Here is a 25520-nt window from a genome sequence, read left to right on the forward strand (position 1 = left end):
AACCATTCCCTTAACATGATCTATTTGTTTAACAAGCAGCAAACTCAAACTGCGTGGCAGATTCAGCAGTGGCCCAATGCTGTCAATGGAATTGTTTTGGTGAAAAAATATGATGCAAATTAATTTGGCTGGCAGAATTGACACATTAAAAAACAAAAGTTAATGAGCAAAAAATAAGGTGGAAATTTGGGTCAGTTTTGACTTATTTACATGTACATCCGGTGGTCTGAAGAAGGGTCTCGACCCGAAACGTCGCCCATTCTTTCTCACTTGAGCTACTGCCCGTCCCACTGAGTTACTCCAGCTTTTTTGTGACTATCTTTGACATATTTACCAGCGGTAACAGGAGTAAGACTGCACCAAAGGATGAGAGGGGATCTTATCGAAACGTATAAGATTATTAAGGGGTTGGACATGTTAGAGGCAGGAAACATGTTCCCAATGTTGGGGGAGTCCAGAACCAGGGGCCACAGTTTAAGAATAAGGGGTAGGCCATTTAGAACAGAGATGAGGAAAAACTTTTTTAGTCAGAGAGTTGTGAATCTGTGGAATTCTCTGCCTCAGAGGGCAGTGGAGGCCAATTCTCTGAATACATTCAAGAGAGAGCTAGATAGAGCTCTTAAGGATAGCGGAGTCAGGGGGTATGGGGAGAAAGCAGGAACGGGGTACTGATTGAGAATGATCAGCCATGATCACATTGATCATGGCTGGCTCGAAGGGCCGAATGGCCTACTCCTGCACCTATTGTCTATTGTCTATTGTCAAAGGTGGAAAGCGCAACTTACCTCTAAGTTGACATTCATTCCAATTTCTGGGCACATCTTCACTCAGGTGACCTGGAGTCTAACGTGAAACATGTAAAGCAGGGCACTTCACTAACCACAGTTGCCACAAACCAGGAGGTGACCCATTGCCAGTAACAGTTAGTTTCAGAACATCTCTCACATTCATTCTCTCAGCCAGCAGGTCTACCACCTGTAGAATCTGTAAAAAGGCACCATGAGTTAATACTTGGGTATTTAATGATGTGAAGCAAATTATTATGTTTGGGTACACATTAAAACCTTGATCACCTGCCACTTTGACCCACAGTGTGTTTAAGGGCATCTTATTAGTTTGCTTAGATGGACAGCTTAGATAGATTGCTTAGATTGAGTCTGAAGAAGGGTCACCTGTTCCTTCTCTCCAGAGATGCTGCCTGACCCGCTGAGTTACTCCAGCATTTTGTGTCTCTCTTCGGTATAAGCCAGCAGTTCCTTCCTACACCTGATTAGTTTGCTTTGTCAGTAAGCCAGGGGTGTAAACTCTCTCAGGAACGCTCCTTACTGGAATATCACCATATAGTGATCCAACCCAAGGTAGATCAAAGAGCAGCCACCAAAGAGCAGCAAACCCCGGGTGGTGTTGGAGAGGGACTGCGCACTGTCCACGGTCCAAAATAACTGCAGGCGCTGGTACAAATCTAAGGTGTCGCAAAATGCTGGAGTAACAGCGGGTCAGGCAGCATCTGTGGAGAACATGGATAGGTGACGTTTCACAGAGTGCTGGAGTAACTCAGCGGGTCAGGCAGCATCTGTGGAGAACATGGACAGGTGACGTTTCACCGAGTGCTGGAGTAACTCAGCGGGTCAGGCAGCATCTGTGGAGAACATGGATAGGTGACGTTTCACAGAGTGCTGGAGTAACTCAGCGGGTCAGGCAGCATCTGTGGAGAACATGGATAGGTGACGTTTCACAGAGTGCTGGAGTAACTCAGCGGGTCAGGCAGCATCTCAGGAGAGAAGGAATGGGTGACGTTTCGGGTCGAGGCCCTTCTTCAGACTCTTCTCTCCTGAGATGCTGCCTGACCCGCTGAGTTACTCCGGCACTCTGTGAAACGTCACCTATCCATGTTCTCCACAGATGCTGCCTGACCCGCTGAGTTACTCCAGCACTCGGTGAAAATTTTGTGATACCTTCGATTTGTACCAGCGCCTGCAGTTCTTTTCCTACACAACTTGCCATTCCACTGCGATTTCTCCTCAAGGTATGTCTACTTTGACGAAGTTCTCCTCCTCTGAGTCTGAAGAAGGGTCTCGACCCGAAACGTCACCCATTCCTTCTCTCCAGAGATGCTGCCTGTCCCGCTGAGTTACTCCAGCACTCTGTGAAACGTCACCCATTCCTTCTCTCCACAGATGCTGCCTGACCCGCTGAGTTACTCCAGCACTCTGTGAAACGTCACCTATCCATGTTCTCCACAGATGCTGCCTGACCCGCTGAGTTACTCCAGCACTCTGTGAAACGTCACCTATCCATGTTCTGCACAGATGCTGCCTGACCCGCTGAGTTACTCCAGCACTCTGTGAAACGTCACCTGTCCGCACGTTGGGTGCATCTTGGACAAGGAATGTAACATAGTTGTGTAATAGTTCATTTAGTATATTTTTGTGTCTGTTTTATGGTGGTGGGTCCTATTTGTTTTATTGTATTGTAAATATTATTTTTAATAATTGAATACATTTTTTGATTTAAAACAAAAAGAGAGCAGCAAACTGCCACCACACTCTCTCCTCCAACAGAGGGAGTACCCGGAAGAAACAAGAACACTGAAGCCTAGGTGGAAAATATACCGCACATTCTTTGGGACCGAAGAGTAAATTCAGCAAAAAGCGCATCCCCAGTGATCAGAGTGTAACATAATTTGAGGTTGTGACAGAGTCGGCACAATTCTCAGCCCACCACACCTTGCAACAGGAATCTGCACCCTGGTGACTAATTCAATTCAGCCCAATCTGAGGGGGGGGGGGGGGAGAGGCCACCAGAATTGGACTGATTGAGAATGTGCTCATTAGAAAGAACAGATGGGGTAAACACTTGTCAAGTTGCTTATCGGGCATAATTTCGTATCATTTCAGCACTAAAGACTCCACACATCTTCCCAAAAGGCCAATTATTTCCTCCAAATCAAATTTTTTTTTAAATGAATATAAATTCAATTTTACACTCATCAACTTGAGGGAACTCAATTCCCCAGGTCAGGTTAAATACAGATTAGGCGTCCAACAAACCTCCTGTTTTCTCTGCTGATTTTACATCTCACTCCACATCTCACTCCAGTCTCCGAGGGGCTTCGACCCCAGTCTGACATTTTTCGTCGCTGATCCCGGTCAGAGTCATGGAGTGATGCAGTGCGGAAGCAGGCCCCTTTGCCCACACTGGCCAACATGCTACACTTGGCCCACCTGCCCGCGTTTGGTCCATATCCCTCCAAACCTGTCCTATCCTTGTCTGTCCTTGTCCCATTCGTTTACGTTCGGGCATTTCTGTGGGCTGTGCTTACCAGGAACCGGAGCAAGACATTTCTACTTTCACTCAGCGTGTGCCAGGAGAGCATGGAATGGAATATCACTTGCTCAGCCGAGATTTAACCAGTTTATTAACTTTAAATGGCCAATATCAGACTATCCAAACTTGTTTCATACAACGACCAGCCGTGTAGAAGAACCTCTGTTTCATTATATTGGGCTGAATTCACTCGGGCGGATGGAGACCATTACTTAAGGCTTGCAGGAACAGAGGGCGGAAGAGCATTGTGTACATCCCACGGTCACCTTGTGTGTGGCTCCCTCTGAGGTTCCACTTTCCCCTAAGATGTTCGGTTTTGATTTATTGTTGTCACGTGTACTGAGGTACAGTGAAAAGCTTTGTTTTGCATGCAATCCAATCAAATCAGATTATACTATGCATAAATACAATCAAGCCAAACTCAACTACAATACGCAGAGCATAGAATAACTCAGCGGGACAGGCAGCATCTCTGGAGAGAAGGAACGGCTGACATTTCGGGTCGAGACACTTCTTCGGACTGAAGAAGGGTCCCAACCCGAAACGTCGCCCATTCCTTCTCTCCAGAGATGCTACCTGTCCCGCTGAGTTACTACAGCATTTTGTGTCTACAGTTTAAACCAGCATCTGCAGTTCCTTCCTACACAGGTAGAGCATAGAGAAAGATGCAGAGTGCAGAATATAGTTCTCAGCATTGCAGTGCATCAGTTCCAGAGACAAAGTCCAATGTCTGCAATGGGGTAGAGGTGAATCAGACAGGAGCCTAGCTTATGGAAGGACCGTTCAGAAGGCTGAAACAGAGGGGAAGAAGCTGTTCCTGAGTCTGGTGGTGCGCGCTTTCATAGAAACATAGTAAATAGGTGCAGGAGTAGGCCATTCGGCCCTTCGAGCCTGCACCGCCATTCAATATGATCATGGCTGATCATCCAGCTCAGTAACCTGTACCTGCCTTCTCTCCATACCCCCTGATCCCTTTAGCAAAAAGGGCCACATCTAACTCCCTCTTAAATATAGCCAATGAACTGGCCTCAACTACCTTCTGTGGCAGAGAATTCCACAGACTCACCACTCTCTGTGTGAAGAAATGTTTTCTCATCTCGGTCCTAAAAGACTTCCCCCTCATCCTTAAGCTGTGACCCCTGATTCTGGACTCCCCCAACATCGGGAACAATCTTCCCGCATCTAGCCTCTCCAACCCCTTAAGAATTTTATATGTTTCTATAAGATCCCCCCTCAGTCTTCTAAATTCCAGCGAGTACAAGCCCAGTCTATCCAGTCTGTCCTCATATGAAAGTCCCGCCATCCCAGGGATCAATCTGGTGAACCTTCTCTGTACTCCCTCTAAGGCAAGAACGTCTTTCCTCAGATTAGGAGACCAAAACTGCACACAATACTCCCGGTGTGGTCTCACCAAGGCCCTGTACAACTGCAGCAGAACCTCCCTGCTCCTAAACTCAAATCCTCTTGCTATGAATGCCAACATACCATTTGCTTTCTTCACTGCCTGCTGCACCTGCATGCTTGCTTTCAATGGCTGGTGCACCACGACACCCAGGTCACGTTGCATCTCCCCTTCTCCCAATCGGTCACCATTCAGGTAATACTCTGCTTTCCTGTTCTTGCCGCCAAAGTGGATAACCTCACATTTATCCACATTATATTGCATCTGCCATGCATTTGCCCACTCGCCTAATCTATCCAAGTCACTCTGCAGCCTCCTAGCATCCTCCTCACAGCTAACACTGCCCCCGTGTCATCCGCAAACTTGGAGATGTTGCATTCAATTCCCTCGTCCAAATCATTAATATACACTGTAAATAGCTGGGGTCCCAGCACTGAGCCTTGCGATACCCCACTAGTCACTGCCTGCCATTCCGAAAAGGACTCGTTTATTCCTACTCTTTGCTTCCTGTCCGCCAGCCAGTTCACTATCCACATCAACACTGAACCCACAATACCGTGTGATTTAAGTTTGTACACCTTTATAGTAGAAAGAATCCGGTCACATATTTTCCACCTGGGAGAGTTTGCCAGGGTGCCTTGTGTCTCAAGCTTCTGTATCTTGAGACGATGTAGCTTTCAAGCTTCTGTATCTTCTGCCCGACAGAAGCAGGGAGAAGAAGGGATGATCGGGGTGGGAGAGGTCTTGGATTATGTTGGCTGCTTTCCCAGGGCAGTGTGAAGCATGGCTATGCCCTACTCACTGAGACACAAGGCACCCTGGCAAACTCTCCCAGGTGGAAAATATGTGACCGGATTCTTTCTACTATAAAGGTGTTCAGCAGTGGCCAGCCTAGAATGTGCCTAGAGTTCTAAGAGGGGGAGGGGGGGGGGGGGGGATGGGGAGAGGGTGGTCTCGATTGGACAGGAGATGCCATTTGCCCAAACGTCTCATCATTGGGGGGCTGATTCACAGGCAATAGACAATAGTTGCAGGAGTAGGCCATTCGGCCCTTCAAGCCAGCACCACCATTCAATGTGATCATGGCTGATCATTCTCAATCAGTACCCCGTTCCTGCCTTCTCCCCATACCCCCTGACTCCGTTATCCTTAAGAGCTCTATCTAGCTCTCTCTTGAATGCATTCAGAGAATTGGCCTCCATTGCCTTCTGGATTCTGGATTTAGTGTTGTGTAATGATCCTGATCTGATAAGGGGACTAGAGGTAAAAGAGCCATTAGGAGGCAGTGATCACAACATGATAAGTTTTACTCTGCAAATGGAAAGGCAGAAGGGAAAATCGGAAGAGTCAGTATTACAGTATAGCAAAGGGGATTACAGAGGCATGAGGCAGGAGCTGGCCAAAATTGACTGGAAGGAGGCCCTAGCAGGGAAGACGGTAGAACAGCAATGGCTGGTATTCCTGGGAATAATGCAGAGGTTGCAGGATCAATTTATCCCAAAGAGGCGGAAAGACTCTAAGGGGAGTAAGAGACACCTGTGGCTGACAAGGGAAGTCAAGGACAGCATAAAAATTAAGGAGAGGAAGTATAACATAGCAAAGAAGAGTGGGAAGACAGAGGATTGGGACTCTTTTAAAGAGCAACAAAAGTTAACTAAAAAGGCAATACGGGGAGAAAAGATGAGGTACGAGGGTAAACTAGCCAATAATATAAAGGAGGATAGCAAAAGTTTTTTTAGGTACGTGAAGAGGAAAAAATAGTCAAGGCAAATGTGGGTCCCTTGAAGACTGAAGCAGGGGAATTTATTATGGGGAACAAAGAAATGGCAGACGAGTTAAACCGTTACTTTGGATCTGTCTTCACTGAGGAAGATACACACAATCTCCCAAATGTTATCCCACTTTTTAAGAAAGGAGGGAGAGAGAAAACGAGTAATTATAGACCAGTTAGTCTGACATCAGTGGTGGGGAAGATGCTGGAGTCAATTATAAAAGACGAAATTGCTGAGCATTTGGATAGCAGTAACAGGATCGTTCCGAGTCAGCATGGATTTACGAAGGGGAAATCATGCTTGGCAAATCTACTGGAATTTTTTGAGGATGTAACTAGGAAAATTGACAGGGGAGAGTCAGTGGATGTGGTGTACCTCGACTTTCAGAAAGCCTTCGACAAGGTCCCACATAGGAGATTAGTGGGCAAAATTAGAGCACATGGTATTGGGGGTAGGGTACTGACATGGATAGAAAATTGGTTGACAGACAGAAAGCAAAGAGTGGGGATAAATGGGTCCCTTTTGGAATGGCAGGCAGTGACCAGTGGGGTTCGGTGCTGGGACCCCAGCTATTTACGATATACATTAATGACTTAGATGAAGGGATTAAAAGTACCATTAGCAAATTTGCAGATGATACTAAGCCGGGGGGTAGTGTGAATTATGAGGAAGATGCAATAAGGCTGCAGGGTGACTTGGACAGGTTGTGTGAGTGGGCGGATACATGGCAGATGCAGTTTAATGTAGATAAGTGTGAGGTTATTCACTTTGGAAGTAAGAATAGAAAGGCAGATTATTATCTGAATGGTGTCAAGTTAGGAAGAGGGGATGTTCAACGAGATCTGGGTGTCCTAGTGCATCAGTCACTGAAAGGAAGCATGCAGGTACAGCAGGCAGTGAAGAAAGCCAATGGAATGTTGGCCTTCATAACAAGAGGAGTTGAGTATAGGAGCAAAGAGGTCCTTCTACAGTTGTACCGGGCCCTGGTGAGACCGCACCTGGAGTACTGTGTGCAGTTTTGGTCTCCAAATTTGAGGAAGGATATTCTTGCTATTGATGGCGTGCAGCGTAGGTTCACTAGGTTAATTCCCGGAATGGCTGGACTGTCGTATGTTGAAAGGCTGGAGCAATTAGGCTTGTATGCACTGGAATTTAGAAGGATGAGGGGGGATCTTATTGAAACATATAAGATAATTAGGGGATTGGACACATTAGAGGCAGAAAACATGTTCCCAATGTTGGGGGAGTCCAGAACAAGGGGCCACAGTTTAAGAATAAGGGGTAGGCCATTTAGAACGGAGATGAGGAAGAACTTTTTCAGTTAGAGAGTGGTGAAGGTGTGGAATTCTCTGCCTCAGAAGGCAGTGGAGGCCAGTTCGTTGGATGCTTTCAAGAGAGAGCTGGATAGAGCTCTTAAGGATAGCGGAGTGAGGGGGTATGGGGAGAAGGCAGGAACGGGGTACTGATTGAGAGTGATCAGCCATGATCGCATTGAATGGCGGTGCCGGCTCGAAGGGCTGAATGGCCTACTCCTGCATCTATTGTCTATTGTCTATTGTCTATTGCCTTCTGAGGCAGAGAATTCCACAGATTCACAACTCTCTGACTGAAAAGGTTTTTCCTCATCTCCGTTCTAAATGGCCTACCCCTTATTCTTAAATTGTGGCCCCTGGTTCTGGACTCCCCCAACATTGGCAACATGTCTCCTGCCTCTAACATGTCCAACCCCTTAATAATCTTATACGTTTCGATAAGATCCCCTCTCATCCTTCTAAACTCCAGTGTATACAAGCCTAGTCGCTCCAGTCTTTCAACATACGACAGTCCCGCCATTCCGGGAATTAACCTAGTAAACCTAAGTTGCACGCCCTCAATAGCAAGAATATCCTTCCTCAAATTTGGAGACCAAAACTGCACACAGTACTCCAGGTGCGGTCTCGCTAGGGCCCTGTACAACTGCAACTGGCTGCAGCTCGGAAGACGGTGGGAAAGGTCTTCTCTGGATGTCCACCGCGATGGTGTGGAAACAAATGCTCACCTTTCTTCTGCTGCGGACCCACGTTGCATGGAAGATATGGAAAAAGGTGCTTTGATATCGGTCTCTGACCTGCTCAAGCGAGATGGAACCCACACTGAGGGGAAGCCACTGGGGGATGCCTCTCCCAGCAAGTTGCCTGTGCGCAAATTCTACCTGGGGATGTACCTGTAGTGTATTTGCATTAATGATGAGATGGCACAATGCAAAAATGTATTGACTATCAATATGTAAATCTGTCATGGGCCTCCTCCAGTGCCATAGTGAGGCCCACCGGAAATTGGAGGAACAGCACCTCATATTTCGCCTGGGCAGCTTGCAGCCCAGTGGTATGAACATCGACTTCTCCCACTTTAGATAGTTTCTCTGTCCCTCTCTTCCCCTCCTCCTTCCCAGATCTCCCTCTATCTTCCTGTCTCCACCTATATCTTTCCTTTGTCCCGCCCCCCTGACATCAGTCTGAAGAAGGGTCTCGACCCGAAACGTCGCCCATTCCTTCTCTCCTGAGATGCTGCCTGACCTGCTGAGTTACTCCAGCATTTTGTGAATAAATACCTTCGATTTGTACCAGCATCTGCAGTTATTTTCTTATATCAATATGTCAAATGTTTCCTGTGTTTGTGAGCAGTGAGTGTCTGGACATTTTTTTTTCTGAAACAAACTACTTTTGTCCATTTGTTTTTTTGAACAATTTGGAAGAACTAGGCTTGAGGGCTTGTAGGAACGGCTTGATATGGAAAATACTTGATCCTCTTATAGATGTTTTCTCTGGAAAGCAGCATGAAGTTACATGTCCGGGAAGGAACTGCAGATGCTGGTTTACACCGAAGATAGACACAAAATGCTGGAGTAACTCAGTAGTACAGGCAGCATCTCTGGATAGAAGGAATGGGTGATGTTTCGGGTCGAGACCCTTCTTCAGACTCACGACCCGAAACGTCACCCATTCCTTCTCTCCAGAGATGCTGCCTGTCCCACTGAGTTACTCCAGCATTTTGTGTCTATCTTTGAAGTTACAAGTCCATACATTTTGCCAAATGTGTGCCGGGCTTCATTTCAACTTAAGATTCTGCAAAATTCAATCAGGAAATGCTGCTTTTTCCGATTTTGATCATCCAGAGCAAAACACAAGAATGACGATGTGTAAGGAAAAAAAACTGCAGATGCTGGTTTAAATGGAAGGTGGGCACAAAATGCTGGGGTAACTCAGCGGGTCAGGCAGCATCTTGGGAGAGCAGGAATGGGCCCAATGACTACCGGACGGTAGTCGTTCAGGTCGGTGATCTTTGCTTTTTTCGGCACCGGCACTATGGTAGCCGACTTCAGGCACTTGGGGACCTTAGCCAGAGATAACGACAGGTTAAAGATCCTGGTGGATACCTCAGCCAGTCCCTAAGTACCCTTCCTTGAACTCCATCTGGGCCTGCAGCCTTGCGTGGGTTGACCCTTTGCAGAGCGCGTTGTACTTTCTGTGTGCTCAGTTGCAAGACCTGTCCCTCCACCTCGGCTGGGGTTCTTCCACTCAAGGTGGAGTTGCCAGTTTCGAAGCAGGCAAAGAAGGTGTTTAGCTCGTTGGTTAGTGTGATATCGCTGTGGGGGCAGGCAGGGCTGCTCTTGTAGCCAGTGATGTCCCTGACACCCTGCCACATGCTTCTGGTGTCCGTGGTATTACAATAAAGATATATTGTATTGTATTGTATTGTGACGTTTCGGGCCGAGACCCTTCTTCAGACGGAGTGAATATTGGACCAAATGTTACATTTTTTACATGTTGTGGAGCCTTTGTGCACTGCAAAAGCTTGTTTGTGGATTCAGGGAAGTGACCTTAACAGAAAATGAGGTTATCCAACAGTGTCGGAAGGAACTGCAGATGCTGGTTTAAACTGAAGATGGACACAAAAAGCTGGAGTAACTCAGCGGGACAGGTAGCATCCCTGGAGAGAAGATTCTGAAGAAGGGTCTCGACCCGAAACATCACCTATTCCTTTTATCCAAAAGTGGTTAGTTTGTCTTCCCTGGTGTAAGAACATTGAAGTCAATTAAATTGCCCAAACTACTATGTTGGTAGATACCAGATACCTGAGGAATTGAACCTGGCATCAGATTTTTTTAGATCAAAGTGAAAGGCTTACAATGTTGGCAAAAGGGGCAGTAAGCCGGAAGACTGGTAATATTTCAAAATTCATCAGAGGGCCAAGACACTGATAAGAAGAGAACGTGGAATATGAGAGTAACTTAGCAAGAAACAAAAAAGTACAGACTGTGAAAGCTCCTATAGATGTGTAAAAAGTAAAATATTAGCAATTAAAATATTACAGACTGAGAGGGGAGAAATTATATTGGAGAATAAGAAAATTAAACAGATTTTATGTGTCTTCATGGAAGAAAGTTCAAAAACACTCCTTGGAAAGAGTGGAAAACAACAGGCTTGAGGGAATGAGGAGCTCAAATAGATTTGCATTAGTAAAGTATCAAGATTAGAATAATGAATTAGAATGCAATAACTCTTTCGGGCTTGGATGACCTGCATCCCAACGGTTTCGAAGGAAGTGGTTATGGAGATCGTGGACACATGGGTTGCCAAGTTGAACGGATTCCAGAACAGTTCCCAAGATAGCGAATGTAACTCCACTGTTTTAAGTCAGGAGGGAGGGAGAAAAGGGAACCAAAGGCCAGGATCCGCGTGGGGGGACCGCCTTGGGGGAGGGGCGGAGAACAAAGGGGGACCTGGCGCCGACACTGTGCATGCTTTGTAACGTTGTCGGCGCCCTTTAAGTGGCGACTATTTGCATACCCTGGGTCTGCAAGCAAAGAATTTCACTGCGACTTGTCACATGGGACAATAAAGTATTCATTTATTCATTTATTCATTCATTCATTCATTCATTCATTCATTCATTCAGTAAGCCTGATGTTAGGAGAGAATATACTGGAATCTATTATCAAGGAATCTATTATTAACAGGTCACATAAAATTTTGATTTATGAAAGGAAAATCTTGTGAGACATTGTAACAGGTTTCGAGGGAAATCACAGGGCAGATATGTTGGTAATTCTGAAAAGATAGGCTTGTGTTTGAAGTTTGTGATTCAAATATTCTCGAGCAGGGAGCACTTAAACCTACGCACTTGAAGGAGTAGGTCATAGGTTTTATTTGATAGTGTGATGATAAGGTTCAAGGGAAGTATAGTTCTTCTGATTACTTCACCATTCTTCTGAAACTGCATCTCTATAATCAAATCGATAGCACATTTAAATTTGTACAAGAAAAAGTGGTGTGTTAGATCAATTGGATTTACAAAAATGTGATCAGCTTATAAATTGGATATCATTTCTGCTGTTCCTGGAACATGAATTCATAAATTTTGCAACGGAAATCAAATGTTTCCAATAAACTAAATCATTAGGTGGTCAGAATTCAAATTTACACAATGTCGTAACTGAGATTGGATTCTGATCTCACTACATTCCACACAAATTATTGCATTTCTAAAGTTGCCAAGTAACAGAACTAGATTTTTAAAAAATGTTTACTTAAATATTTATGTGCCACCATTTCAAGTTCTACCAATTTAAATGCTGTAGCAACTGTGTGATACGGAGCCAAGGATCATGTGAATAAACCCCTTGCTTAGCATTGTAGAAAAATAACTGCAGATGCTGGTACAAATCGAAGGTATCACAAAATGCTGGAGTAACTCAGCAGGCCAGGCAGCATCTCAGGAGAGAAGGAATGGGTGACGTTTCGGGTCGAAACCCTTCTTTGACCCGAAACCCTTCTTTGACCCGAAACGTCACCCATTCCTTCTCTCCTGAGATGCTGCCTGACCTGCTGAGTTACTCCAGCATGCAAAGTCTCTGATGTCAATAGGTGTTCTTCAATAGAAATGTCTACCATACTGGTCCACAACTGTCCTCAAAACCAGAACAGAAATGCATAGAGTTATATCAAATAAACAATTCTGCACACGAGGTAGTTGAATACAATGTTTATTCCACTCATGGGAGAGACATATACAATTAATAATTGACATCTTGTCTCCTTCTTGGACTAAACATGGTATTCCACAACTTGAAATACAGTATCCTCTATAAATGCCTTTTGAAAACAGAAGTAACATTAGCTTTCTCCAATGTTCTCACTCGCTCCTGAAGGTATTACTCCAAGCCGAGGCAGGTCCCACAGGTGTCCTCTCGTTCCTCATTCATGTGATTATTTATGTGCAAGATCAGAACGTTAGTGATCACAGGCTATTCAATCAAAACCGCGGCCCGAAAAGGAATGACCATAGTAAGTGATGCAAATTAATTTATCGAAAACAGACTACAGACTACATTCTGAAGCAAGTGAATCACTCGAGCAGGGATTAGAGAAAAGATTTAAGTTACAGATCAAATAGTAAATGCTTTCCTTTTATTGTACTTTCTGAATTGTCTTATTTATATTGTGTGGTTTCTGTTACTTTAGAAAGTAGAATGGAGAGGTTGGCGATCAAAAGGCCCAGGCTCAAACCCTGATCTGAGTGAGCTGATCATTGTCAGTGCTGCAGTAGGATTGCCACATTGGATCATGGGATACTGACAATAGGTCAGCAGTAAAACAAAGTTGGGAACAAAACAAAATAACCGAAGTCGCGACACAGAGCAAATCGTGTGGAACAGATTTGAGAGACCGAATGGCCTTGTCCTGTGTGTCTTGTATCAGCGTTCCCACGTGAACATTGACTGATTACATGCAAGTTGACAGAAGGCAGGATTGGATTTGACTGCAGAGTCCCCTTGTTTAGATGGACTGCCGACATTCATTGTCCAAGCTCGCACGCAGGTAGTTGTCGAAATCAGAGGTTGGGACGCACCTCGAAGATTTTACTTCAATGTGCTGTCACGTCTTCGGAAGTGGAGGAGAAAAGAAAAGAAAATATGGAGCAGGATTTATGCTCCTTCAAATAACCAGAGTTAGGGTTGCCAACTTCCTCACTCCCAAATAAGGGACAAGGTGACGTCACCGCCCCGCGTGACCTCAGCCAGCCAGTGGCCACGTGCTCCCGCTCCACCAATGGCGGTCGCCCAGGCCGGGAGGCGGGTTGCTACGCAACCTCCGTTAGGCGGCGCCCGTGCCTACACTGTCCGGGACTGCTGCGGCCCTCGGGCTACAGTGTCCGGGCCTACAGTGTCCAGGCCTGCAGTGTCCGGGCATGCAGTGTCCGGGCCTGCAGTGTCCGGGCATGCAGTGTCCGGGCCTGCAGTGTCCGGGCATGCAGTAGCCGGGCCTGCAGTGTCCGGGCCTACAGTGTCCGGGCCCACAGCACCGTCCGGGCCTAATACGGGACAAGGGCGGTCCGAACGGGACAAACCAATTTAGCCCTAACACGGGACAGTTGGCAACGCTAACCAGATTAGTCACTGACCATAGACTCTACTCGCTACTATAAGTACTTGATCATTGAAGGGGAGAGTTAAAAAAAACAGAATTCTCCTAAACTCCCCAAAAGATGGGCAAAATTCTTTGAAGTTCTGTACCTCCATTATTTTAACACACCCACCAACTTTCCTCAAATCGTGGTTCCACGGTGCCAGGTGACATGGTTTGGATCCATGCACGATGGTTATCGGGTTAAACTGAACAGTGGAATACAGAATTGGTGCCGGACTTTGGGTCTTAGTTTTGTGTGTGTGTGTGCAATAAAAAGTAATAAAGGCCTGGAGATCGGACAGCCTCAAACACAGAAAGACATGTGCAAACAAACCCGCTGGAAAGATGCAGGGAAGCCAACAAAAGGAAATCCGAGGTTCGAGTTGTTCATTAACTGGCGGGATTACGTTTTATTGATAAGTGGTAACTTTCCAGCTGGCAACATTGGGAGCGTCTCTCTGCACAGAGAAACCAAGCTGTTTGCCAGCAGCAAGCAGTTGGTTAATGTTTTCCAAAAGAAAATCTGTGCCCTATCTAAATGGCACAACAAGTTGCAGGTGTGCACGGACAGGTCAGTCTGATTTCACAAGTGTAAAAGAGCAGTTATGCACGCACAAATCCAGTTAAAAGGAAGAGAGAGAGGGAGAGGGGGAGGGGGAGGGGGAGGGAGGGGGAGAGAGAGGGAGAGAGAGAGAGAATGTGAGAGAGAGAGAATGTGAGAGAGAGAGAGAGAGAGAGGGAGAGAGAGGGAGAGAGAGGGAGAGAGAGGAAGAGAGAGGGAGAGAGAGGGAGAGAGAGGGAGAGAGAGGGAGAGAGAGGAAGAGAGAGGAAGAGAGAGAGAGAGAAAGAGATTAGCAACACACACACACACACACACATGCAACAGGAAAACCTGCTCTGCAATTGCACATTGGTTTCAGTGCGAGTTCGTAGCAAAGCACTCTATTCCTCAGATGGTCTCTAAACCATTGGCAAGTGCCCTGGGTGGTGTAGATTCCTTGCTGTTTTGAAGTTTACACAATGTATGGAAAATTATTCCAATGTACATATGGACAAGTTCACAGCCGCAGTGCAATCTGCAGGTTGGTTGAATTGCATTCAAATTAAAATTATTGAATGTTTATTAAATTCCAAACACAATAAGAAAGATATTTAGAGAGCAAAAACGAGAGAGAGAGAGAGAGAGAGAGAGAGAGAGAGAGAGAGAGAGAGAGAGAGAGAGAGAGGAGAGAGAGAGAGAGAGAGAGAGAGAGAGAGAGAGAGAGAGATCAGACGTACAGTATGGCCCTTCAGCCCATCGAGTCCATGCCAACCATCGTTCACACTAGTTCTACGTCATCCCACTTTCTCATCCACTCTCTACACTAGGGGGCAACTTTACAGAGGGGCCAATTAACCTACAAACCTGCACGTCTTTGGGATGTTGGGGGAAACCGAAGCACCTGGAAGAAACCCACGCGGTCACGGGGAGAACGTACAAACTCCACACACAGACGGCACCCGCGGTCAGGATCAAGCCCGGGTCTCGGGCGCTGTGGGGCAGCAGCTCTACCAGCTGCGCCACTGTGCCAGCCGAAAGCCAATAGTGGCCAAACTAATGCAACAAGCAAGATAAATGCAAAGGCAATATTAGAAATAGGCAGAACTCAAGAGGTAAACAGATTACTCGTAAGAAATATAATAACGCATACACGCCAAAAGGAGGAAGTGCTGGAACGAGTGGGAAACTGAGTCCCATCTCCACATTTTTGTGGTGAGAACATTGAAGGGTTCTGGTTACATTTTGAAACGATACCAAAACCCTCTATTGTCACTTCATGCTAAAGGGTTCGAAGGGGTAACTCCTCACACAAAGAGTAGTTGGTGGCTGGAATGAGCTGGGAGGTGGCAGAGGCAGGGACAGTGGCACCATTTAAGAGATATCTGGATCGGTACTTGGATGACAATAGACAATAGACAATAGGTGCAGGAGGAGGCCATTCGGCCCTTCGAGCCAGCACCGCCATTCACTGTGATCATGGCTGATCATTCTCAATCTGCATGAGCATGGCATGGAGGGACATGGCATTAATGCAGGCAAGTAGAATTAGCATAGGCGGGCATGATGGTTGGCACTGACATGGTGGGTTGAATGGCCATTTTGTTGCTGTACGACTCTGACTCCATGATGTAAATATAAAGGCAGAGCAGAGAGTGTGAAAACGAGGCAGGGAATGATATTTGGGGTGGGGGTGGGGAGGTAGAGAGGGGAGAGAGAGGGGGGGAGAGAGGGGGGAGACTGAGGGAAAGAGAGGGGGGAGAGAGAGGGGAGGGGGGAGAGAGGGGGGAGAGGGGGGTGAGAGAGAGGGGGGAGAGAGGGGGGGAGAGAGAGGGGGAGAGAGAGATGGGGAGAGAGAGATGGGGAGAGAGAGATGGGGAGAGAGTGGGGGAGAGAGGGGGGGAGAGAGGGGGGAGGGAGAGGGAGGGAGAGAGAGGGGGAGAGAAGAGATGGGGAGAGAGAGATGGGGAGAGAGAGATGGGGAGAGAGTGGGGGAGAGAGGGGGGGAGAGAGGGGGGAGGGAGAGGGAGGGAGAGAGAGGGGGAGAGAGAGATGGGGAGAGAGAGATGGGGAGAGAGAGATGGGGAGAGAGTGGGGGAGAGAAGGGGTGGAGAGAGGGGGGCGGAGAGAGGGGGGAGAGAGAGGGCGGAGAGAGGGGGCGGAGAGAGAGGGGGGGAGAGTGGGGGGGGAGGGGGGAGAGGGGGCGGAAGGGGGAGAGGGGGGAGAGAGGGGGGAGAGAGAGAGAGAGAGAGAAGAGTCAATAAAGGAGAGAAGGGAACAGAAAGTGATGGAGAAACGGAGGGAAGAGCGGACAGAAAAGAGGAGGGAAAGAAAGAGAGAATAAGGCAGAGGAAAGAGAAGGGGGAGAGACAGAGAGTGAAAGATGGAAGAGAAGGATAGAGTGAGGAAACGAGGTTAGAAATATATATGGACATAGAGCAAAATATATAAATGCACACAGTAAAAAGCGATCATAAAGACACAAGACTGCAAAGGGTGCAATAACAACTGACCCAATGCCTGGCAACGTGGTTGTGGGGAGGCAAAATTCAGAAGTGTTAGAGACACATTAGTTCCATTAAAACAAAATTAAATTAACAAAACATAAGATAGTCCAATGATTATTAGAAATACTGCAACAACTCTATTAATATTGACTTTATCCCAAAAATTATATTACAATTCAGAAGTATAAAAATAAACTTTATAATAATTCCCCAAACTGGTTTGCTTTTAACCAAGATTACATTAAGATTTAAAGTATACACATTCAGAGGGACAATTAAAAGTTATATATGTGACGTAGAAAAATATATTCTGGATGCATATTTACTGACATATAAAATAAATTCTATTCCTGGGGAGCTGAGTTCCCTTGTACAGAACAAGAGAGGTCCACGATACCACTTAAAGCTGAAAAAAAATATGTAGGTACTTAAGTGGATGAACCTGGTGTATCACAGATACACAGAGGTTGTCTTGCAATCCAGAACCTCCGGCCTGCTCCCACAACTCCTCATAAAGAGTGGAACTTCCCTCTGTCTAAGACTCTCTGCCCCAAGCTGTAGAGAAACCTGCAGTACCAGTGGATGCCATTCTGCTGCGTGGCATTGCCGTGCCCAATATGGAAGGATGGCAGCACATTAGTCAATGAGTGGAAGAATCGAAGAGGGGTGAAGGCCAGGTGTGCCCAGTGGTGTTTCTGTATCACAGCGTAACAAGACGCGAGGACGTCATTCACCAACAGTGTGCCCTGAGATGTCAGAGGGGCGTATGCGCCAATAGCTTCCTTCGCATAGACAGCTTTAATCCTGGAGGACCTCAGGCGGCTGGAGCCCGCCTCTTTCACGAGGACAAAGTGACCGATTTGCACGGCGCTGGCGAACATCGGCCGGAAGTCCTCCATTCTGTCCGTGCGGTTGTCGGAGACAAAGATGAGATGCGCCGCCGTGAGCTCCAGGCGCCGGCGCGGGTCCTCGGTCTCCAGCACAGTGAAGGAGATTCTCATCTCCCCTTCCTTGTCCAGCAGGAGCAACACCTGACTGGGGACCAGCTTGCCGGCCCCATCCGCCGCCAGGACCCGGTCACCGGGGCTCAGCTCGGACATGGCCCGGCTCTGCCCGTCCTCCAGTGTCACCGTGGCCTCGGAAGGGAAGCAGCCGCCGGTTTTGGTGGCCATTGAATTGTCTGCAGGGGAGAGAGAGACAAGAATGAGTCAACCAGCACTTATCACGGCAAGCACGCCCCACAGCTCAGTGACAGCGAGAAGATACCTGAACAGTAATCTGCACGACAATAATAGACAATAGACAATAGACAATAGGTGCAGGAGGAGGTCATTCGGCCCTTCGAGCCAGCACCGCCATTCAATGTGATCATGGCTGATCATTCTCAATCAGTACCCCGTTCCTGCCTTCTCCCCTGACTCCGCTATCCTTAAGAGCTCTATCTAGCTCTCTCTTGAATGCATTCAGAGAATTGGCCTCCACTGCCTTCTGAGGCAGAGAGTTCCACAGTTTCACACAACTCTCCAACTGAAAAAGTTTTTCCTCATCTCCGTTCTAAATGGCCTACCCCTTATTCTTAAACTGTGGGCCCTGGTTCTGGACTACCCCCAACATTGGGAACATGCTTCCTGCCTCTAACGTGTCCAACCCCTTAATAATCTTATACGTTTCGATAAGATCCCCTCTCATCCTTCTAAATTCCAGTGTATACAAGCCTAGTCGCTCCAGTCTTTCAACATACGACAGTCCCGCCATTCCGGGAATCAACCTAGTAAACCTACGCTGCACGCCCTCAATAGCAAGAATATCCTTCCTCAAATTTGGAGACCAAAACTGCACACAGTACTCCAGGTGTGGGAAGGAACTGCAGATGCTGGTTTAAACCAAAGATGGACACAAAAAGCTGGAGTAACTCAGTGGGGCAGGCAGCATCTCTGGAGAGAAGGAACGGGTGACGTTTCGGGTCGAGATGCTTCCTGTCCTGCTGAGTTACTCCAGCATTTTGTGTCTAATACGCAGGATGGTCATACTTAACCAGGTCACAGTTGATCTGCAGGAACAGGGAGAACATAAAAGTGGATTTTATTCCTAAATGTATTCTAGTTGACCCTTCTGGAAAGACTTTACGCGCGCAAGTGATTTTGCTGCGTCAATGATAGATTTGCAAGTTAATATAGGGTAGGCTTTGGAGGGGATAAAAGATACCAAATAATTAATAGATAGAATCAATGGAGGAGATGGAGGACATTCAGGCTATTCTTAGTCACGTGTGTGACCAAAATTATGAAAGATTGTGGAATACGTCTATACACTAAAACTCTCGTTTGTTTGTTTGTTTGTTTGTTCCTAAACTACAGCCAAAACGGTACACGATAGCGCGACAATCTTAGGCCCACCTTACTCACCGTCGTCCCTTTGGTGCTAATGGAAGAAGTTTCATTGAAATTGGAGGGAGGGAGGGGGGGGGGGGGGGGATAGGGGAGGGGGGAGTTGGGGAGAGGAGAGTGGGAGAGGAGGGGGTGCTGCACCAATGCAGGAGAGGTTCGGGCCCAACGGGTCCACTTGGTCTAGTCTCTTCTAATTCTGAAATCATTACAGGTATATTGTTTTGTACTGCATATATGACTTGTGTATGTCGTAGATTATCAGGTGGAATTTTTATATGTTGTGCTGACAATGGTTGTTCAGGGTCAGAGGTCAAATGTGACTGGTCACGTGTGTGGCCTCACACGGAAGCATTTCTTTTCACAACTCAGCTTTATCTTGCAAGCTCTGAATTCTAAAGAGCTAGAATGTTCGTAAATTCAGCAGACACGCATTGTCGTTCTGCAGGCAGGAACATAGCAATGAATAAGATTAATCTCGAACGATAATTTTTTAATGGATTACTTTATGTGATATAAGAAAATAACTGCAGATGCTGGTACAAATCGAAGGTATTTATTCACAAAATGCTGGAGTAACTCAGCAGGTCAGGCAGCATCTCGGGAGAGAAGGAATGGGTGACGTTTCTGGTCGAGACCCTTCTTCAGACTGATGTCAGGGGGGGCGTGACAAAGGAAGGATGTTTATGTGATATAAGAAAATAACTGCAGATGCAGATGTCTGAAGAAGGGTCTCGACCCGAAACGTCACCCATTCCTTCTCTCCCGAGATGCTGCCTGACCTGCTGAGTTACTCCAGCATTTTGTGAATAGATGTTTATGTGATGTTGCCTGGTCACGTGTGTGACATTTTTGGCCCACTTTCCAAGGAATGGCCCATTCCCAATTTGAAACCAATGAGTTGAAAGCATGGTTGTTAGATCACAACATTAAGCCAGCAGGAAAATATACGTTAATGCTGTGGGCACCTTTAATCACAAATTGAAGGTGACCACTGAATACTCCCGATTAAATCAATTTTGTTGGAAACAGGCTATTCACTGAACAGGGAACTGGCTTGAGGCCTCTGTGAATCAGGTCACTGATGTTAAAATTAGAGAGAAGAGGGTCTTTTTCTGCTGTTTGGACATTGATTTACCAAACTTCAAAGGTGACAATAAAACCTTCTGCTCTGAAGGTTGCAAAATCCATTTCAAATCCATAAACTAGAACTTGGATAGGGGCGGAAAGTCCGACTTACACAATTATGACGTCAATTGCATCTGGGACCTTTGGTTCATTTGGCAGCAGAATTAAGTACCTGTACTAAGACCTGAAGACAAAGCCATTTGACAAAAACAAAATTGTACCCCAAAAAAAACCCCATTGGAAGCACGATTGGGAGTTACAGCCACTAATTCTTAAAATGTTTTAAATATTTTTTTTAAACTTTTGCTTTCATGGAACAGGCAGCCAGATTGGACAATAGACGATAGACAATAGGTGCAGGAGGAGGCCATTCGCCCTTCGAGCCTGTACGCACCGCCATTCAATGTGATCATGGCTGATCATTCTCAATCAGTACCCCGTTCCTGCCTTAGACAATAGACAATAGACAATAGGTGCAGGAGGAGGCCATTCGGCCCTTCGAGCCTGTACGCACTGCCATTCAATGTGATCATGGCTGAGGACAGTCAGATGGCACATTTGCAATTTTCTGCAGGTGAGCCTCTCCAAGAAGCTGCCGAGATGGAGCTACCCCAGTACCTCACCCAGTAGCTCATCCCCCCTGGAGCTCAGTGACACAGACACTAACCAGGCCAGCAACAGAGGCGGCTGTATCTTTACCCATTCAAAGTTCAAACACACTTTATTTGTCCCCGTGAGGCAATTTACAAAGGCACGTAGAGCAGTACAAAAACTATTGGGGGGGGGGGGGGGGGGGGGGGTGGATTAGCAGGGCCAGCAGCGGGACAGGGGTGGTTGGGAGTTGAGGAGCTGAACAGCCTTGGGGACAAAGGTTGCCCTTCCCCTCTGTGTCCCACAGCCTGGGCAGTGAAGGTTTTTAAAGATTTTTTTTTTGATTTAGAGATACAGTGCAGAAACAGGCCCTTCGGCCCACCGGGTCCGCGCCGCCCAGCGATCCCCGCACACCAACACTATCCTACACCCACTAGGGACAATTTTTTTACATTTGCCCAGCCAATGAGAGTCAGGGGAAGCTGAAGAAGGGTCTTGACCCAAAACATCACCTATTCATTTTCTCCAGAGATGCTGTCCCACCCGCTGATTTATTCCAGCTTTTTGTGTCTGTCCCGGGTTTAATCCCGTTCTATCCAAGTTCCCCTGATTTTAGCTCCAGTGATGATAAGGGCCTTAGCCAACAGGTGCGGTCAGTTATGGAACTGGACTTCACAGCAAAGGCTGGTGCTTTCAGAGGAAGAGAGGTGAGCAGGGAAGAGAGTGTAGGAATCACAATTAAAATGGCGGTCAGAGTGCAGACAATCAAGTAAGAACAAGATCAGCTTTGTAGCTTTCTCAACCATGACTCATGTTTTAGATAGATTTGACCCATCTCTGACGAATAAACAATGCTGCTTAGTATCAGACCTGATTTGGTCCCTGAACAGATTCTTCATGCAAATCTGTGATTATTTCCAATCTTTTTAATGTTGCCCAAACTAACAGAGTCACAACAACTTTGGTCCCTATATATTATCTTCAAAGCTGCCTTCTGAACGAGTGCCAGCTGACTGGGTGACCCAGCTGTTGGATTAAAATGTGTAACTTGGCAGCCGCACGCCACACACGGTCTGATCAGCCTACTGTAAAGTAACACTAAATCATCTCTCGTGAGAGCGGTCCTTTTAAGATGCTCAAGTAATACAATCTTTCTCCAACCCTTTCCATATGTGCCTGATATACGAGGACATCTCATTTCAGGTCACTGATGCTGCAATGTCAAACTGCAATTGCACTGGAGGTTGTAATCAGTCTGCACCTATTGTGAAGAGAAAAAGAAAAATCACCACTGCCAGTACAGACTCGCACTTGGGTGAAAACAACGATTCTGACACAATCCCCAACTGTGACATCCTTGCTAATTAAAGAGAAGGGAGAATTTAAAAATGCTGGAGTAACTCAGCGGGACAGGCAGCATCTCTGGTGAGAAGGAATGGGTGACGTTTCGGGTCGAGACCCTTCTCCATACTTTATTTTTTTTTAAACAAGGCGAACAGGGATTAGTTCAATGTGTGTCGGAAAGAACTGCAAATGCTGGTTTGAATTGAAGGTAGACACAAAAGCCTGAAGAAGGGGAGATGCAACGAGACCTGGGTGTCGTGGTACACCAGTCATTGAATGTACGCATGCAGGTGCAGCAGGCAGTGAAGAAAGCGAATGGTATGTTGGCATTCATAGCGAGGGGATTTGAGTATAGGAGCAGGGAGGTTCTGCTGCAGTTGTACAGGGCATTGGTGAGACCACACCTGGAGTATTGCGTACAGTTTTGGTCTCCTAATCTGAGGAAAGACATTCTTGCCACAGAGGGAGTACAGAGAAGGTTCACCAGATTGATTCCTGGGATGGCAGGACTTTCATATGAAGGAAGACTGGATAGACTCGGCTTGTACTCGCTGGAATTTAGAAGATTGAGGGGGGATCTTATAGAAACTTACAAAATTCTTAAGGGGTTGGACAGGCTAGATGCAGGAAGATTGTTCCCGATGTTGGGGAAGTCCAGAACAAGGGGTCACAGTTTAAGGATAAAGGGGAATTCTTTTAGGACCGAGATGAGAACGTTTTTTTTCACACAGAGAGTGGTGAATCTGTGGAATTCTCTGCCACAGAAGGTAGTTGAGGCCAGTTCATTGGCTATATTTAAGAGGGAGTTAGATGTGGCCCTTGTGGCTAAAGGGATCAGGGGGTATGGAGAGAAGGCAGGTACGGGATACTGAGTTGGATGATCAGCCATGATCATATTGAATGGCGGTGCAGGCTCGAAGGGCCGAATGACCTACTCCTGCACCTATTTTCTATGTTTCTATGTTTCTATCTCCAACGAGTTCAATATCACTGTTAACCACCAATGGGCACAAAGCAGAGTCACCCGCACCTAATGAGCCCATAAATGGCAGCAATTTCAACAATGTAATTCTATTTTCAGATCAGGTTATGGTTGTAAACTCCACAAGTTTGTGCTATTGTTTGGCCTTCAATGATATCACTGCCTTGCAACCACTCCTGTGTCGTGAAGGCTGAATATTTATGGTATATCGACATTTCCTGCAATCAACAAAAGGTAAGAACTCAGTGAACCTGCATCCACGAGATCACAAACCACTTTATTATCCTTCATTGTACACTCAACTGCCCTCATATCGTTTTGCTGCATCAACCTACAAAGAACTACAAAGAGTTTCTGGTTGGGTAAATGATGGGGTTTATCACTGGCAGAAAGTTCCATCATGCTCAGTTCCCATTCTTAAGAGAAGAGTAGTTGTTTGAGTTCCTGAAATTGTATTTGCTCATGATATTCGAGCATTCGTGTGCTCCCTATCTCTCTCCCCTGCATCTGCAGTTATTTTCCTACACTCTCTTCCCTGCTCTCCTCTCTTCCTCTGAAAGCACCAGCCTTTGCTGTGAAGTCCAGTTCCATAACTGCCCACACCTGTTGGCTAAGGCCCTTATCATCACTGGAGCTAAAATCAGTGAAACTTGGATGGAATGGGATTAAACCCGGGACAGACACAAAAAGCTGGAATAAATCAGCGGGTGGGACAGCATCTCTGGAGAAAAGGAATAGGTGATGTTTTGGGTCAAGACCCTTCTTCAGCTTCCCCTGACTCTCAGTCTGAAGAAGGGTCTCGACCCGAAACGTCACCCATTCCTTCTCTCCAGAGATGCTGCCTGGCCCGCTGAGTTACTCCGGCTTTTTTGTGTCCACCTTCGGTTTAAACCAGGGTCTGCAGGTCCTTCCTGCACGTCAGATGACTGGGTCGATTTACACGCTGAGCTATCGAGAACAGTTGCAATGATCAGGCATTTTAACGAATGGATACCCAACAAGACGCACGCGCACACTGACAAAGGTGGGCAAACCAGTCATGTGCTCTGCACTGTGCAATGGAGAGGTTGTTGGAGTTAGCTGGAATACAGCCTCAAAGACACTGAGAAGCAAGTTAACATCGAGGGCTTGTCGCAGACCCTGTGTTGCTCTGTCACTTCCATCGGGCAGGCCACGTCACTTGCAAGCCAGGCACCTCACTCCTGGAGCAGAGCCTCTCTCCTGAGCTCCACCAAGGGAAGTGTTTACCAGGTGGAAAGATTTGAAAAAATGTTCCCAGACTTCGCTGGGGGAACAAAAAATGCCTGACAGCGCTTGCAGCGCCGGAGACCCGGGTTCCATCCCGACCACGGGTGCTGCCTGTACGGAGTTTGCACGTTCTCCCCGTGACCTGCGTGGGTTTTCTCCGGGATCTTCGGTCTCCTTCCACACTCCAAAGACGTGCGGGTTTGTAGGTTAATTGCCTTGGTGCAAGTGTAAATTGTCCCCAGTGTGTGTAGGCTTGGTTTAATGTGCGGGGACCACTAGTCGGCATGGACTAGGTGGGCCGAAGGGCATGTTTCCGTGCTGTATCTGTAAACTAAACTAAACCCGCTAGAGTCAAGAGTGTTTTATTGTCATGTGTCCCAGATAGAATAATGAAATTCTTACTTGCAGCAGCACAACAGAATATGTAAACATAGTGCACTGTAAACAATATAATAAACAAGAGAGAAAAAGTTCAGTGTGTACATATACACATACTCACAAATACACATATATATAGATCTATATATATATATATAATATATATATATATATATATAGATCTATATATACAAAATATAATATATATATATATATAAACATAGCACAAAAAGTAAGGAAATTTGTGTTTGGTAGATTATTTCTTTGTTGTAACAATGCTTCTTGGCAATAAATCTTATACCGTGGGAAAGCCTGTTTATTTCCCTTTTAAATGGTGCCACATTTGTAAGGAACATGCATTTGTGGGATGAGCAGCAGAGCTGAGTATATGGGTTGCGCCCATGAAAAATTTGCCAAATCTTCTCTGCCAATGCCAAACAGCTTATTCTGCTGTTGCTATTGACTCTTGTT

At 46.4% G+C, this 25520-nt stretch overlaps 1 protein-coding gene across 1 annotated transcript in view; it reads right to left on the minus strand.

The window, feature by feature from the left end:
- Positions 1-16766: 16766 nt before the first annotated feature.
- Positions 16767-25520, minus strand: part of LOC144612049 (sonic hedgehog protein-like) — a 111319-nt gene continuing 102565 nt past the window's right edge. Inside the window, exon 3 of the mRNA XM_078431547.1 lies at positions 16767-18174. Within this exon, the coding sequence (XP_078287673.1) occupies positions 17504-18174 (671 nt within the window). The 3' untranslated portion in view covers positions 16767-17503. The remainder of the gene's footprint in view (positions 18175-25520) is intronic.

Source organism: Rhinoraja longicauda, chromosome 42 (assembly GCF_053455715.1).
Source record: "Rhinoraja longicauda isolate Sanriku21f chromosome 42, sRhiLon1.1, whole genome shotgun sequence".
NCBI lineage: Eukaryota > Metazoa > Chordata > Chondrichthyes > Rajiformes > Arhynchobatidae > Rhinoraja > Rhinoraja longicauda.